This window comes from Ovis canadensis, chromosome 1 (genome assembly GCF_042477335.2).
Source record: "Ovis canadensis isolate MfBH-ARS-UI-01 breed Bighorn chromosome 1, ARS-UI_OviCan_v2, whole genome shotgun sequence".
NCBI lineage: Eukaryota > Metazoa > Chordata > Mammalia > Artiodactyla > Bovidae > Ovis > Ovis canadensis.
In genome coordinates this window covers 38,899,000-38,917,336 of record NC_091245.1, presented here as the reverse complement: position 1 = coordinate 38,917,336, position 18,337 = coordinate 38,899,000, and the positions used below count along the sequence as shown (strand labels likewise).

Sequence of the window (18,337 nt, the reverse complement as noted above, 5' to 3'; positions counted from 1 at the left end):
AGTCTGTCTGCCCACTCTCTGTTTCAGTTTTGGATGCAGCTCTAAACCTAACCAACAGGCTTCCTGATGGAAAAAAAAAATCAATGAGTTTAAACGATACAGAATTGTATGTCTTTATGAGTCACCTTTTCACACTAAAACATGGAAGCTTCATAAAATAAGTTAATATTTTGCTTTCAAAGCAACAGTATTTGCCTTCATTATAAATAAACAGGAGTCATTTGAGACAATGATTTTTCAAATGAAAGGATTAAAATAATCACATTAAAACCAAAACAAAGGCATTTTATGTTCTTATGTCTTTATTAAAGTACTTACTTTATAAACCTGACTCAATAGTAACTCATATTTTTATTATTACAAATTTGCCTTTAATAATACATAATACACTGAAGGCAGATTTACCTTATAGATGGTCTCAGTTCTAAATACCACTACATTGATTTATACAAATAGCAAACATCTAGTGACAGCTTTCTTGGTATTTATCTTTAGATTTCAAAACTATATAATAAGTCAAGTTTCCATAAATTTCATTTTTGAAAAGGGAAACAAACAATTTTGCCTTTATCTGCTTTGATTAGATGTAGTTATTATTAAAAATATAACCTTTAAATCTGTGGGGAAATCAATACTTTACCTTCATTCCTCAGAGAAGGCTAACAGCAGGCAAAATAAGGAACCGTTATAGAGTCATACTGTTAAGTATTAACTTAACTCAAAATTCTCATATAATTGTATCACATCACAGCTAAAAATTACTATTTAATATATCAAGATACACCCAAAGGTGTCCTTTGGTTGCATTAATACCAGGGGGCTTAGGCAGCACTTAAGATTCATTCTCTGGTCTTCTGGTGATTAGTATAAACTGAAGCTTTTGAAACTATTGGGTGATGCCATTTGGGGGGGGGCCCAATAGCACAAAACCTTCAGGAGAACAGTGGATCCCAGTGGAAGAATTTGAAGACTGAAAGACTTGCAGTTAAGGTAGATTTATCATTAGGAGAACTTCAAGGAAATAGGAATGTGGTCAGAATCACTTAATATTTATTAGAAATCAAGATTTGGTAAATCATTTCTCTTTCAGAAAAATATCTTCAAAATGCGTATATTTTCAAATGCTCTTTTGTTTAAAAGAACATATAAAATTAAGATACTAGTGAATATAAACCAGTTTTAAATGTACTTGTTTCTCTTCATTTTTCCACCTTCAAAGGATTTCTTCTTATCAAGCACAAATGTGCTAATCTTTACAGCAAGACAAACTCTTCTGTGCTAAATCTTTTTATTCTTTTCTTTTCATCCTCTGAGAAAAGGTCTTCTTCACTGGTTGTAGTAGATGTAAAATCATAGTCTCTGGAATGACCATTTACAAAAGTAAATAAGGGATATTTCTCCTTAGAAGAAATTTTCAGCATCTGTAACAGAAAGTACAGAAGAATCCCTTATTGGATGCAACAGCGCACAGTAGGACCACATGATGAAATCTAAAGTTCTAGCCCTGAACTGCTCCTGTTAGCTTCTCCCATTTATATTTATCCAGTGCTACTGCTTTACTGTTCTGGCTAAAAAGACAAAAGTTGACCAGTACTTACTATATAGTTTATTTACAGCTAAATACCTACTTCCTCATTAGGATTAGACCATCAAAAATTAAGCATATTATCATTCCTACCCCAAGCCCCCCAAAGTAAAATCTTCTGGTCACATTGTTTGAAGAGCTACTAGTGAGTTAAGATTTATCTTCTGTAACAGACAGTGAAACAAAACGGTATCACTGATTATGGCAAAATACTGTGAATGACTGTTTAGTACCATTAACGCAGAAAAAAAATTAAACTAAGTCAAAAAGATCCACTCTAATCTCAATTCTACAACTTACTTTGTTTTTTTTGTTTTTTTTTTTAGTTTTTTATTTTTTAAATTTTAAAATCTTTAATTCTTACATGCGTTCCCAAACATGAACCCCCCTCCCACCTCCCTCCCCATAACATCTCTCTGGGTCATCCCCATGCACCAGCCCCAAGCATGCTGCATCCTGCATCAGACATAGACTGGTGATTCAATTCTTACATGATAGTATACATGTTAGAATGTCATTCTCCCAAATCATCCCACCCTCTCCCTCTCCCTCTGAGTCCCGTTATACACATCTGTGTCTCTTTCCCTGTCTTGCATACAGGGTCGTCATTGCCATCTTCCTAAATTCCATATATATGTGTTAGTATACTGTATTGGTGTTTTTCTTTCTGGCTTACTTCACTCTGTATAATCGGCTCCAGTTTCATCCATCTCATCAGAACTGATTCAAATGAATTCTTCTTAAGGGCTGAGTAATACTCCATTGTGTATATGTACCACAGCTTTCTGATCCATTCATCTGCTGATGGACATCTAGGTTGTTTCCATGTCCTGGCTATTATAAACAGTGCTGCGATGAACATTGGGGTACATGTGTCTCTTTCAATTCTGGTTTCCTCAGTGTGTACGCCCAGAAGTGGGATTGCTGGGTCATAAGGTAGTTCTATTTGCAATTTTTTAAGGAATCTCCACACTGTTCTCCATAGTGGCTGTACTAGTTTGCATTCCCACCAACAGTGTAGGAGGGTTCCCTTTTCTCCACACCCTCTCCAGCATTTATTGCTTGCAGATTTTTGGATCGCAGCCATTCTGACTGGTGTGAAGTGGTACCTCATTGTGGTTTTGATTTGCATTTCTCTAATAATGAGTGATGTTGAGCATCTTTTCATGTGTTTGTTAGCCATCCGTATGTCTTCTTTGGAGAAATATCTATTTAGTTCTTTGGCCCATTTTTTGATTGGGTCGTTTATTTTTCTGGAATTGAGCTGCATAAGTTGCTTGTATATTTTTGAGATTAGTTGTTTGTCAGTTGCTTCATTTGCTATTATTTTCTCCCATTCAGAAGGCTGTCTTTTCACCTTGCTTATATTTTCCTTTGTTGTGCAGAAGCTTTTAATTTTAATTAGATCCCATTTGTTTATTTTTGCTTTTATTTCCAGAATTCTGGGAGGTGGATCATAGAGGATCCTGCTGTGATTTATGTCTGAGAGTGTTTTGCCTATGTTCTCCTCTAGGAGTTTTATAGTTTCTGGTCTTACATTTAGATCTTTAATCCATTTTGAGTTTATTTTTGTGTGCGGTGTTAGAAAGTGATCTAGTTTCATTCTTTTACAAGTGGTTGACCAGTTTTCCCAGCACCACTTGTTAAAGAGATTGTCTTTACTCCATTGTATATTCTTGCCTCCTTTGTCAAAGATAAGGTGTCCATATGTGTGTGGATTTATCTCTGGGCTTTCTATTTTGTTCCATTGATCTATATTTCTGTCTTTGTGCCAGTACCATACTGTCTTGATGACTGTGGCTTTGTAGTAGAGCCTGAAGTCAGGCAAGTTGATTCCTCCAGTTCCATTCTTCTTTCTCAAGATTGCTTTGGCTATTCGAGGTTTTTTGTATTTCCATACAAATCTTGAAATTATTTGTTCTAGTTCTGTGAAAAATGTGGCTGATAGCTTGATAGGGATTGCATTGAATTTGTAAATTGCTTTGGGTAGTATACTCATTTCCACTATATTGATTCTTCCGATCCATGAACATGGTATATTTCTCCATCTATTAGTGTCCTCTTTGATTTCTTTCATCAGTGTTTTATAGTTTTCTGTATATAGGTCTTTAGTTTCTTTAGGTAGATATATTCCTAAGTATTTTATTCTTTTCGTTGCAATGGTGAATGGAATTGTTTCCTTAATTTCTTTTTCTACTTTCTCATTATTCGTGTATAGGAATGCAAGGGATTTCTGTGTGTTGATTTTATATCCTGCAACTTTACTATATTCATTGATTAGCTCTAGTAATTTTCTGGTGGAGTCTTTAGGGTTTTCCATGTAGAGGATCATGTCATCTGCAAACAGTGAGAGTTTTACTTCTTCTTTTCCAATTTGGATTCCTTTTATTTCTTTTTCTGCTCTAATTGCTGTGGCCAAAACTTCCAGAACTATGTTGAATAGTAGCGGTGAAAGTGGACACCCTTGTCTTGTTCCTGACTTTAGGGGAAATGCTTTCAATTTTTCACCATTGAGGATAATGTTTGCTGTGGGTTTGTCATAGATAGCTTTTATTATGTTGAGGTATGTTCCTTCTATTCCTGCTTTCTGGAGAGTTTTTATCATAAATGGATGTTGAATTTTGTCAAAGGCCTTCTCTGCATCTATTGAGATAATCATATGGTTTTTATTTTTCAATTTGTTAATGTGGTGAATTACATTGATTGATTTGCGGATATTGAAGAATCCTTGCATCCCTGGGATAAAGCCCACTTGGTCATGGTGTATGATCTTTTTAATGTGTTGTTGGATTCTGATTGCTAGAATTTTGTTGAGGATTTTTGCATCTATGTTCATCAGTGATATTGGCCTGTAGTTTTCTTTTTTTGTGACATCTTTGTCAGGTTTTGGTATTAGGGTGATGGTGGCCTCATAGAATGAGTTTGGAAGTTTACCTTCCTCTGCAATTTTCTGGAAGAGTTTGAGGAGGATAGGTGTTAGCTCTTCTCGAAATTTTTGGTGGAATTCAGCTGTGAAGCCGTCTGGACCTGGGCTTTTGTTTGCTGGAAGATTTCTGATTACAGTTTCAATTTCCATGCTTGTGATGGGTCTGTTAAGATTTTCTATTTCTTCCTGGTTCAGTTTTGGAAAATTGTACTTTTCTAAGAATTTGTCCATTTCTTCCACGTTGTCCATTTTATTGGCATACAACTGCTGACAGTAGTCTCTTATGATCCTTTGTATTTCTGTGTTGTCTGTTGTGATCTCTCCATTTTCATTTCTAATTTTATTGATTTGATTTTTCTCTCTTTGCTTCTTGATGAGCCTGGCTAATGGTTTGTCAATTTTATTTATCCTTTCAAAGAACCAGCTTTTGGCTTTGTTGATTTTTGCTATGGTCTCTTTTGTTTCTTTTGCATTTATTTCTGCCCTAATTTTTAAGATTTCTTTCCTTCTACTAACTCTGGGGTTCTCCAACTCTTCCTTTTCTAGTTGCTTTAGTTGTAGTCAATTCTACAACTTACTTTGATGTGACTTTTGAAAAATCACTCTACCTCATCTATTTTTTTTTTTAGGTATTCATTTTTTATTTTTATTTTTTTCTTTTTTTAAAAAATATAAATTTATTTATTTTAATTGGAGGCTAATTACTTTACAATATTGTATTGGTTTTGCCATACATCAACATGAATCCGCCACAGGTGTACACATGTTCCCCATCCTGAACCCCCCTCCCACCTCCCTCCCCATACCTCATTTATAAAAGTGGGCAAAAGATAGCCAATCTCCTTACCTCAGAGAAAAGTTAGGATGACAAGCAGCAATGAAAAGTTATTTTTTTAAATAAACAAGTTTTATTTAAAAGACCAAAATATAAGTTTGGTCTTTTCAAAGACTTCCATTTAAAAAAATATATTTCTGCAATAATCTAGTCAATACAAAAACAGTGTTTGTATATACTGCAATAATCCATACTTTACATATTACCTTCTAAAGTTATATTATATAATATGGAAGTAAAATAAGTAATACCTGGAATTTTGTGGGAACACCAACAACCTTTATATAGCCTCTGTCAATTTGGGATTCACTGACAAGTCAATTAACTCATTCTAAACCATTTAAGTCTTTCTGTTAAACAGTCTATTTAAATATTAAAACAATTTTAATTTAGAAGTGAATAAAAATTTTTGAGTGAAGGATGTTTTTATAGAAATAAACATTTCTATAGGTAATCAGGGCTTATAAGAAGGATTCTGAAAAATTTATGTGGGTTACAAAGAATGCTGAAAAAATATCAATAGCATTTATACATCATTAATCATGATCAATTAAATATAACTTGTTTAAGGATAATTTTAGGAGCAAAAACTAAATTCTCTCAAATGTTGATATCCAAATGAAGGCTCATCAAATTCTTATATATTACATTTACAGATTCTCCTGAAACAAGGCTAAAATAAATACGTAGCCCTAGGATATGATACAATGTTAAATTTAAAATATTTCAATGAGACAGTTAATGAAATACATTTTCTAACAGTGAAAATGAACCATTTAAAAACAATCAAGTACTTAAAAAGCCAGATGTGATGAAAATCTGACCCTATAAATTCATATTGTGCTCCTACTTTTTATTCTCAAATTTAATTTATATTCTAAAAAAATGGGAGAGAGAAGAGCAAAAATATGGAAATGAAAAAGAGACAGAGGGAGCTGGCATCTGATCAGGCATCTTTCGCCTCCAGCCAATGGTTGGAATACAAGCCAAAATTGTTATCATTTTATATTCATTTAATGTCACTTGTAAAAGTCGAGTATCTAATAGGCAGGTATCATTGCATCATTTTTAATTCAACATAACAGAGCTAACATTATCATCTCTTCATCTTTTCTTTCAAAATCAAGAATTAAGTCATTTAGGTTTATTAGTTGTACATTAACTAAAATTCAAATCTGTGCCCCAAGGCAAAATGTTAGAAAGGAACTCCCAGTCCTTTAATTATAAAATGCACCTACTTTTGCAAACCCACTTGCAATATAAGGCCTTACTGCTGCTGCTGCTAAGTCGCTTCAGTCGTGTCTGACTCTGTGCGACCCCATAGACGGCAGCCCACTAGGCTCCTCTGTCCCTGGGATTCTCCAGGCAAGAATACTAGAGTGGGTTGCCATTTCCTTCTCCAATGCATCAAAGTGAAAAGTGAAAGGGAAGTTGCTCAGTCGTGTCTGACTCTTAGCAGCCCCATGGACTGCAGCCTACCAGGCTCCTCCGTTCATGGGATTTTCCAGGCAAGAGGACTGGAGTGGGTTGACATTGCCTTCTTCGGTTTTGGACAATACTGCAGCATGAATTCAGACTGAAAACCTGTATCAGTACTGGCTTACAGTTCAAATTCTCAGGGAAGTTCTTTTTAACTCCCTCCACTCAGTGCCAAGGTTGAGAAGTGGAAGTTTCTTTTCTGTCCTTTTCTGTGGGAAACTTTATTTCCCTTTTAATTTTATTTTTACTTAGGTTGTAGCCTTTCAGTGTCCTAGCTTTTTAATTGGGTCCCTTTTTCCTTATCATGGGTTGTTTTCTCTGCTCTTCAGTGACACATAATTATGGTATAAAACTGATAGCATCCTAAAATTAATAGAATTTTATAAGGCCTCATTATATATACATATTGATTCAGGCTTTGAGAATTATATTTTCTAACTTTTCTACATTTAAACATTTTTAAAGACTAGAAGATGAAAAATAAATTGAAAAAAATGTGTAAATGAAAATTCGATTTATTTAGATAAGTTTAAATCTTATACCATAAAAAAACTTGCACACAATGTTTTTGGTGGCTTTATCCATAATTGCCAAAACTTGGAAACAACAAAGATGTCCTTCAATAGATGAGTGGATAAACTGTGGTACACCCAGACAGGAGAAAATTACTATATACACTATATACTGTGTGATTCTCTCTATATATACACAGACACACACAATGCATTTTTACATACACACACACACACAGTTAAATTGAGCAATGTTAAGTGATAATCTAACAAACATAAACATGATATGATAGGAAGAAGTAAATTTAGGACAAATAAAAATAAAAACGCCAATGGAGATTTAAATGATCTAGCTTATTCTCATTTTATAAATGGAAAAATTGAGACCCAAAGGATTTAAACTGTTTTTCCAAGATGACATAACAGCAACAGCAAAAAGAGATAAACTGAAAATGAATTACTGAGACACTGCCTTATCAACAAGCCTTTCAAAGTTCTAAGTACCATATCAAGAATTTTTAAGATTTTTTTAAAGAATAATCATTGATTTGAACATCTATGAGAAGGGAAAAGTTTAGTTTTCTTTTTTTACTACAAAATAGGATGCACTGTCAAAACATTAAGGTCCCTCCACAATGGATAATATAAAATCTACACCAAAAAAATTCCACATTAGGTTACCTATATGACTTGGGTATATCAATTGAGATAATATACAAAATGAAGATAATGAAAGTTATTTAATAACTTAGAGAAATAACTATTATATAATAGTAAAGGAAAAACAGCATATAACACTAGATATAAAGTTTAATCTCAGTTTTGTTAAAATAATTTTAAACACGTACTTTAAGAAGTTTAAAGAAAATACAACAAAATATTAACAGTTATCTCTGAATGAAAGACTTAATGGTGATTTTTTTATACTTTTATCTTCCAAAATTTCTAATATGTATTTCTTATACAGTGAGGAGAAAACCAAGTTTCTGGTTTTTTGTGTTTTTTTTTTTTTTTAACTTAAGCTAACTGGATTTACTATCCCATAGCTATATTTCTAAAGCAGTTCAGTAGTTTACTCAACAATAAGTTTAGAACAGGCAAGTCTTCTGTTCTAGTTTAATAAGACAGCTAAAGATACACTGAAGAGGCTTGATTGTCAAAAAGGCAAATCATAAATGTCTTTTTAAGAGGTCAAATATTTTATATAATTTTTCCTATGTCCTAAATTAATGGGTTTCAGAATTTACAAAGGAAAAACCTAGAGGACAAAAATCAAGTAATTTCTTCCATCATAAAGCTAGCAGTTGTAAAGTAAGAACAGAATGAGAACCAGATGACTCCTTCTCCCCAGCCCCAGAACCTTTTCTGCAAGTCTCTGCCACCACACATGTCAAATCAGACCCAGCACACAGCAGTCTGTACCTATGTGATCCATGCTGACCATGATGGAGGTAAATATTATGTAGGGGTTAGGTTCTAAATCAGGTCTTAATGTGAAAATCAAATATAGTAAAATATTACCTTCAAAAAGTCTTTAAATTATTTAAAGGGTGTTATGCATAATTCTGTGTATACAACCATGTTTAGTAACATGTATAAGTGTACAGTATAGTGTGGTATACAGCAATGCACAATATGAAATAAAAAGTACACATGGACAAATACTTATCATTGAACTGAAGTAAGTTAAATGTGCATGTGATGATAATTCCATTCTGTTCCCTCACTGCTGCTGCTGCTGCTAAGTCGCTTCAGTCATGTCCGACTCTGTGCGACCTCAGATGGCAGCCCACCAGGCTCCGCCGTCCCTGGGATTCTCCAGACAAGAACACTGGAGTGGGTTGCCATTTCCTTAAATCCCTGTAGTTGAACTTTCAGCCCTTACTATGTTCAGTCACTCAGTCGTGTCTGACTCTTTGCGACCCCATGAACTGCAGCCTGCCAGGCTCCTCTGTCCATGGGGATTCCCAAGGCAAGAATACTGGAGTGGGTTGCCATGTCCTCCTCCAGGGTACCTTCCCAACCCAGGGATCAAACCCAGGTCTCCCGCACTGCAGACAGATTCTTTACCATCTGAGCCACCAGGAACTAACCATCTACATACAAGAAAATAAAGACTTGGAAAAATCAAAAAAATGCATGTACTCTAATACACCCGGCTGAGCGATGAATACAAAAGTTGAGGGGTAAGTGACAGTCTAAAATACTAAACCATAGGGGCCTCAGCATTCTTCACTTCCTGCTCTGGGAGCACAGAGAGGCAACATACATTCTACAGGGAGATGGAAGATTTTTTCTCTGAAAAAATAAAACAACCCTAGAGAAAAGATTACCACTTAATAACATTTGGGGGTCACCTAGTAAAATGTAAGGCTCATCACCTGATCACCTTAGTATGAAGGTCACCAGCGAAAAAGCCATACTCAAACACAGGGAACATCTACTCAGCTCTTTAGTGCCCCACTTTCAAGTATAAACAGACACAGAAGATCACCAGTCATTTGGAGGAAAGCATCAAATGGAAAATTGGAAGATTAAAACAAAAAATAGAAAACCAACCAAATAAAAAAGGATCTAAAAGGAAGGGAATATAAAAAGCAAAGGAAACGGAGAAAAATTTCAAAATTACTATAATTAATTTCCTTGGGGGAGAAGAGAAGGTAATACACCCACTAAAAAATGAAAGAATGCTATGAAGAATGAGTAATAGAAAAATATAAATAACTCCTAGAAATGTAAATATCATGACTGAAATTTGAGAACAAAAGCATTAAAAGATGGAGAAAATCCCCTAATACAAAAAGATAAAGACAAAGAAAATAAAAGGAAAAAAATACAGGAAAATCAGAGGACAATTCAGAGGGTTCAACAACCATATGATAAAAATTCCAGAAAGAAAGAATGAAGAAAAACAAAAGATAGGAAATAATGTTATATCTATTTTAAAAAAATTTTATTCTCAGACTGGAAGGAAACAATCAAGGAAAGGGAATAAACCAGGACACACAGTGAAGTTTTAGAATACTAAGGATAATTAGTAATAGCTAACACATTATATAGTACCTACAGAGTACTAATCTACTAATCATTTAATCTTCATAATGATGCTACTGAGAGGTAGCTATTATTATTTTCATTCCATGAGAACATTGATGCACAGAGAGGTTAACCAGTGAGGCCAGAGGTATACAGTCATGAGATGGTGGAGTCAGGATTCAAATCTGAAAACTTTCAGAAAGGAAAAAATGTTTACATTCAGAGGAAAATAATCCACAGTGACATTAAGCTTCTCAACAGCAACACTCGATGCTAGAAGGGAGCAGAGCAATGTCTCTAACGTTTGGTGGGGCAGGAGGCAGGGGATTATTCCATTCTAGAATGCTATATAATATCAATTAATGAAAAGATAAAGATAGACATGCAAGAATTCAAAAACTTTATCATCTACTCATACTTTTCTTTGAAAGTATGCTTTCATACTAGAAACTATGCTTCAGCAAAATGAAAGTGAAAGTTGCCCAGTCGTGTCTGACTCTTTGTGACCCCATGGACTATCCATGGAATTCTCCAGGCCAGAATACTGGAGTGGGTAGCCTTTCCCTTCTCCACGGGATCTTCCCAACCCAGGGATCGAACCCAGGGATCGAACCCAGGTCTCCCACATTGCAGGCAGACTCTTTAACAGCTGAGCCACAAAGGAAGCCCAAGAATACTGAAGTGGGTAGCCTATCCCTTCTCTAGCGGATCTTCCCAACCCAGGAATCGAACTGAGGTCTCCTGCATTGCAGGCGAATTCTTTACTAAGTGAGCTATCAGGGAAACCCATGCTTCAGCAAAACAAGGGATTAAACTAAATAAAGATTCAGAAGATAGGGGATCCAATGGAGAAAGGCAGCATTAGGAAGTTCCAAACAGACAATTCTACATCAAGTCTAGAGAAGAAAGAAGACTGCAGTCAAGAGAAAACTGAGAGAGAAAAGTCTCCACAAAAAAGAAGGAAAGAAGAAAATGATATATTTTCTTACATTTATATTCATGAAAAATTTGCTGCTAGGTACTTGATAGATATGAGTAAAAAATTAAAGGAAATATCAGTCAGTATGGGACTCCCAGGTGGCCCAGTGGTAAAAAAAAAATTAATCTACAATGCAGGAGACATGGGTTCAATCCTGGACCAGGAATATCCCCTGGAGAAGGAAATGGGAACCCACTTCAGAATTCTTGCCTGGGAAATCCCACAGACAGAGGAGCCTGATGGGCTATAGCCCATGGGGTCACAAAGAGTCAGTCACGACTTAGTGACTAAACAACAACAAACGACGACTCAGTACGTGCAAAGGAAATAAAAAGGGGAGAGGCAGTATTTACTCCAAGAAAATAAAATTTAGAGAGAAAAGAAATGTGATCATAGTATACCATGTGATTAGTGAGCAACATTATGTTGTTGCTGCTGTTGTTTGGTCAGTGGCTCAGTGAGTAAAGAATCTGCCTGCAAAGCAGGAGACCTGGGTTCAATTTCTGGGTCAGGAAGATCCCCTGGAGAAGGAAACAGCAACCTACTCCAGTATTTTTGGAGAATTCCATGGACAGAGGAGCCTGGTGGCTAGTCAATGGGGTCAGAAAGAGTCAGATATGATTGAGTGACTAACACTTTCATTTTCACAGTAGTCAGATAAGAGAATGTAGGAACTGCACAATTATTCAAGAGTGTGGGGCATCATGTCGGTAACTTTTAAACAGCTCAGAAAAAAAATTATTTGTATTATATTTACAATGTTTCTGTAAGGATGGAATTATTCCCATTTTTAATAAAGACAAAATAAAATGTATTAAACAAGAACTGAGTGAATTTATCACCAGCAAATAGCACAAAAGAAACAGTAAAGGAATTGTTCAGAAAGAAGTAAAATAATCCCAGAGGAAAATAAAGTAATACAGGAAAGATTGAAGGGCATCACAAAGGATAACACTGACTATCTACAAAATTAACACCATGTGGAATTTAAAATGTGTATAAGGTTAAATTATATGACAATAAACACAAAAAAACAGGCTTCAAGGAAATAAATATTACTAGACACTTCCTTGTAGCTCAAACAGTATAAAAATCTGCTTGCAATGCAGGAGACCAGGGTTTGATCCCTGGGTCGAGAAGATCCTCTAGAGAAGGGAATAGAAATCCACCCTAGTACACTTGCCTGGAGAATTCCATGGACACAGGAGCCTCGTGGGCGACAGTTCATGGGGTCGCAAAGAGTTGGACACAACTGAGCGACTCACAAACACGTACACAGTTCTGCACAGGCCACCACCACCAGGGTACTACATAGAGAGGAGACTGAACACTACCCTGTCTTCCTGTAAAAAGGCCTATTTACTTAGCTAGAGCTTCATCCCAAGGGACAGGCTTTAGTAATCCTCAAATATACAGGCAAAGGAGGCACTCCCAGGGAAATTAGGCAGGGAGACACCATCCCTGAGCGCTCCTATAGCCTCACTACAGTGCAGCAAGACTCCCTATGATGGAGCTTAAACACTGTCAAGGGCCCCCCTTTTTGTAATTGTCATCCAGGGGACTCCATCAAATCTCCTGGTCTGGAGTCCAGCAGTTACTGACTGTGGCCCTACAAAACTGCATCCGTTCAGTTGCTCAGTTATGTCTGACTCTTTGCAACCCCATGGACTGCAGCACACCAGGCTTCCCTGTCCATCACCAACTCCCAGAGCTTACTCAAATACATGTCCATCAAGTCAGTGATGCCATCCAACCATCTCATTCTCTGTCGTCCCCTTCTCCTGCCTTCAATCTTTCCCAGCATCAGGGTCTTTTCAAATGAGTCAGCTCTTTGCATCAGGTGGCCAAAGTATTGGAGTTTCAGGTTCAGCATCAGTCTTTCCAATGAACACCCAGGACTGATTTCCTTTAGGATGGACTGGTTGGATCTCCTTGCAGTCCAAGGGACTCTCAAGAGTCTTCTCCAACACCACAGTTCAAAAGCATCAATTCTCTGGCACTCAGCTTTCTTTATAGTCTGACTCTCACATCCATCCATGACTACTGGAAAAACCATAGCTTTGACTAGACAGACCTTTGTTGGCAAAGTAATGTCTCTGCTTATTAATATGCTGTCTAGGTTGGCCATAACTTTTCTTCCAAGGAGCAAGCGTCTTTTAATTTCATGGCTGCAGTCACCATTTGCAGTGATTTTGGAGCCTAAAAGAATAAAGTCTGTCACTGTTTCCATTGTTTCCCCATCTATTTCCCATGAAATGATGGGACCAGATGCCATGATCTTAGTTTTCTGAATGTTAAGTTTTAAGCCAACTTTTTCACTCCTCTTTCACTTTCATCAAGTGGCTCTTTACTTCTTTGCTTTATGCCAAAAGGTGGTGTCATCTGTGTATCTGAGGTTACTGATATTGATCCCCTCAATCTTGATTCCAGCTTGTGCTTCATCCAGGCTGGCATTTCACATGATGTACTCTGCATATAAGTTAAATAAGCAGGGTGACAGTATACAGCCTTGACGTACTCCTTTCCCAATTTGGAACCAGTCTGTTGTTCCATGTCCAGTTCTAACTGTTGCTTTTTAACCAGCATACAGATTTCTCAGGAGGCAGATCAGGTGGTCTGGCATTTCCATCTCTTTAAAAAATTTTCAGTTTGTTGTGATCCACATAGTCAAAGGCTTTGACATAATCAATAAAGCAGAAGTAGATGTTTTTCTGGAAGTCTCTTGCTTTTTCAATGATCCAATGGATGTTGGCAATTTGATCTCTGGTTCCTCTGCCTTTTCTAAATCCAGCTTGAACATCTGGAAGTTCACAGTTCATGTACTGTTGAAGCCTGCCTTGGAGGATTTTGAGCATTACTTTGCTAGCATGTGAGATGAGTACAATTGTGCAGTAGTTTGAACATTCTTTGGCATTGTCTTTGGGATGGAATGAAAACTGACCATTTCCAGTTCTGGGGACATTGCTGAGTTTTCCAAATTTGCTGGCATACTGAATGCAGCAGTTTCATAGCATCATCTTTCAGGATTTGAAACAGCTCAGTTGGAATTCCATCACCTCCACTAGCTTTGTTCATAGTGATGCTTCCTAAGGCCCACTTGACTTCATATTCCAGGATGTCTGACTCTAGGTAAATGATTACACCATCATGGTTATCTGGGTCATGAAGATCGTTTTTGGATAATCCTTCTGTGTATTCTTGCCACCTCTTAATATCTTCTGCTTCTGTTAGGTCCATACCATTTCTGACCTTCATTGAGCCCATCTTTGCATGAAATCATCAGATTTAATGCAAATCATCACTGATCATCGCCTCTTGGCAGAGAACTCGAATTCTGGTTCTGGTCTGGTCTGATTTCTGGTAGGGCTGAGTTCCAGTCCTCCCTTCTCTGGAGGCCCAGGGAAAAGTCCCATAATGCCTGGGTATCTGTAGGTAGCAGGAGACGTCTGTAAGGCCACCCCTTTCGCCCATCCTCTCCCTTCTCCTTTCAACCTGGCTTCCTTTCCTCCCTTGAAATCTTTGATGTTAGTACTTGGATCTGAAGTTCTGTGTCTCTATAGGAGGTTTTCTGAGAGACTGTATTCTTGTATTTAAGGGCTTCCCTGGTGGTGCAGAGGTTAAAGCGTCTGCCTGCAATGTGGGAGACCTGGGTTCGATCCCGGGGTCAGGAAGATGCCCTGGAGAAGGAAATGGCAACCCACTCCAGTATTCTTGCCTGGAGAATCCCATGGAGGGAGGAGCTTGGTGGGCTACAGTCCACAGGTCGCAAAGAGTTAGACACAACTGAGCGACTTCACTTTCACTTTCACTTTGCATGAAATGTTTCCCTGGTACCTCTAATTTTCTTGAAGAGATCTCTAGTCTTTCTCATTCTGTTGTTTTCCTCCATTTCTTTGCACTGATCACTGAGGAAGGCTTTCTTGTCTCTCCTTGCTATGCGTTGGAATTCTGCATTCAAACGGGCATATCTTTCTTTTTCTTCTTTGCCTTTAGCTTCTCTTCTTTTCTCAGTTATTTGCAAGGCCTCCTCAGACAACCATTTTGCCTTTCTGCATTTCTTTTTCTTGGGGTTGGTCTTGATCACTGCCTCCTGTACAATGTCACGAACCTCCGTCCATAGTTCTTTAGGCATCTATCAGATCTAAACCCTTGAATCTATGTGTCACTCTCACTGTATAATCCTAATGGATTTGATTTAGGTCATACCTGAATGGTCTAGTGGTTTTCCCCACTTTCTTCAATTTAAGTCTGAATTTGGCAGCAAGAAGTTCATGATCTGAGCCACAGTCAGCTCCTGGTCTTGTTTTTGCTGACTGTATAGAGCTTCCCCATCTTTGGCTGCAAAGAATATAATCAATCTGATTTTGGTATCAACCACCTGGTGATGTCCATGTGGAAAGTCTTTCTTGTGTTGTTGGAAGAGGGTGTTTGCTATGACCAGTGCATTTTCTTGGCAAAACTCTATTAGCCTTTGACCTGCTTCATTTTGTACCTCAAGGCCAAATTTGCCTGTTACTCCAGGTATCTCTTGACTTCCTACTTTTGCATTCCAGTCCCCTATAATGAAAAGGACATCTTTTGGGGGTGTTAGTTCTAGAAGGTCTTGCAGGTCTTCACAGACCCATTCAGCTTCAGCTTCTTCAGCTTCTTCTTACTGGTCAGGGCATAGACTTGGATTACTGTGATATTGAATGGTTTGCCTTGGAAACGAACAGACATTCTGTTGTTTTTGAGATTGAATCCAAGAACTGCATTTTGGACTCTCTTGTTGACGATGATGGCTCCTTCATTTCTTCTAAGCAATTATTGCCCATACTAGTAGATATAACAGTCATCTGAGTTAAATTCAGCCATTTCAGTCCATTTTAGTTCACTGATTCCTAAAATGTCAATGTTCACTCCTGCCATCTCCTGTTTGACCACTTCCAGTTTGCTTTAATTCATGGACCTAACATTCTAGGTTCCTATGCAATATTGCTCTTTATAGCATCGGACCTTGCTTCTATCACCAGTCACACCCACAACTGGATGTTGTTTTTGCTTTCACTCCATCTCTTCATTCTTTCTGGAGTTGTTTCTCCACTGATCTCCAGTGGCCTATGGGGCACTTACTGACCTGGGGAGTTCATCTTTCAGTGTCTTATCTTTTCGCCTTTTCATACTGTTCATGGGGTTCTCAAGGCAAGAATAAGGAAGTGGTTTGCCATTCCCTTCTCCAGTGGACTCATTTTGACAGAACTTTCCACCATAACCCGTCTGTCTTGGGTGGCCCTACAGGGCATGGCTTAGTTTCATTGAGTTAGACAAGGCTGTGATCCATGTGATCAGTTTGGAGTTAGTTTTCTGTGATTGTGGCTTTCATTCTGTCTGCCCTCTGATGGATAAGGATAAGAGGCTTATGGAAGCTTCGTGATGGGAGAGATTGATCTAGGAGAAAGAAGCAGTGTCCGCGCAAGAGACTGACCCAGACTTGCCTGTGAGTGTCCAGGAGTCTCCAGCAGAGGCATGGGTCGGTGGTGGACCGCTGAAGGGTGGGGGGCACTGAGTGCAGCAGTGCATGCATGGGACCTCTTGAAGGAGGTTGCCATTATCTTCATTACCTCCACTACAGTTTGGCCCCTGGTGGCTCAGAGGTGAAGCATCTGCCTGCAATGCAGGAGACCTGGGATGGATCCCTGGGTCAGGAAGATCCCCTGGAAAAGGAAATGGCAACACACTCCAGTACTCTTGCCTGGACAATCCCATGGACAGAGAAGGTAGACTACAGTCCATGGACCGCAAAGATTCAGGTGACTTCACTTTTACTTTCTCACCTTATAGTTTGGCCTCAGCTCAAACAACAGGGAGGGAACACAGCCCTGCCCATCAACAGAAAATTGGATTAAAGATTTACTGAGCATGGCCCCACCCATCAGAACAAGACCCAGACCCAAAACTGCATTTAGCTGCATATTTTAAAAGCTGCTGACTGAACCTAGATAGTATATTCAAAAGCAGAGACATTACTTTGCCAACAAAGGTCTGTCTAGTCAAGGCTATGGTTTTTCCTGTGGTCATGTATGGATGTGAGAGTTGGACTGTGAAGAAGGCTGAGCACCAAAGAATTGATGCTTTTGAACTGTGGTGTTGGAGAAGACTCTTGAGAGTCCCTTGGACTGCAAGGAGATCCAACCAGCCCATTCCAAAGGAGATCAGTCCTGGGTTTTCTTTGGAAGGACTGATGCTATAACTGAAACTCCAGTGCTTTGGCTACCTCATGCGAAGAGCTGACTCATTGAAAAAGACTCTGATGCTGGGAGGGATTGGGGGCAGGAGAAGAAGGGGACAACAGAGGGTGAGATGGCTGGATGGCATCACCGACTCGATGGACGTAAGTCTGAGTGAACTCTGGGAGTTGGTGATGGACAGAGAGGCCTGGCATGCTGCAATTCATGGGGTCGCAAAGGGTTAGACACGACTGAGTGACTGAACTGAACTAACTGAGGGTATGGCACCCCAGCAGCCTGAAATTAGGTGTTAAATGAGGTTCCCTGCCTTTAAACACTGACAGGTCTCAGTATGCTCTAAACAACACAGGTATATCAAGAATAAACCAGGTAGTACTCCAAAAAGAGCCAGGATGGGTGAGCACCCTGCGTCCTGCCCTGGTGCACAGCAGTCAAGGCACAAGATGGCTAGGCAAACCCCCTAACCCCACCATACCCATGCAACAGCTGACCCACAAAAGGGCCAGGCAAGTGCCTTGAACTCCACCCACCCCTCACAAATACAAAACTGTAACTAAGCCTTACCTACACCATGCAGACATTGAGCCACAACTGGGGTAGGTAAGCAATTTATGTTCTGCCCTCCCTGCACAATGGCCAAGCCACAATCAGGCCACGCAAGGGCCCTGAGCCCAACCCTCCCCACACAGCAGCCTCAGCCCTATCACATCTGGTAGGCACACAGCCCACACAAAGGACTCCCATAGAGTACCTGACAC

General features: G+C 38.4%; 1 protein-coding gene across 11 annotated transcripts in view; it reads right to left on the bottom strand.

The window, feature by feature from the left end:
• Positions 1–284: 284 nt before the first annotated feature.
• The window catches only part of ATG4C (autophagy related 4C cysteine peptidase), a 99,822-nt gene continuing 81,769 nt past the window's right edge, over positions 285–18,337 (bottom strand). For 9 of the 11 annotated variants that reach the window (XM_069562980.1, XM_069562593.1, XM_069562534.1 and 6 more), the window contains one exon: positions 285–1,421. In XM_069562980.1, coding sequence (XP_069419081.1) covers positions 1,254–1,421 — 168 coding nt within the window. In that variant the 3' untranslated portion in view covers positions 285–1,253. Of the gene's footprint in view, positions 1,422–15,321; positions 17,046–18,337 lie in introns of those variants that run through there. The other 2 variants (XM_069562804.1, XM_069562761.1) reach the window with 1 other exon arrangement.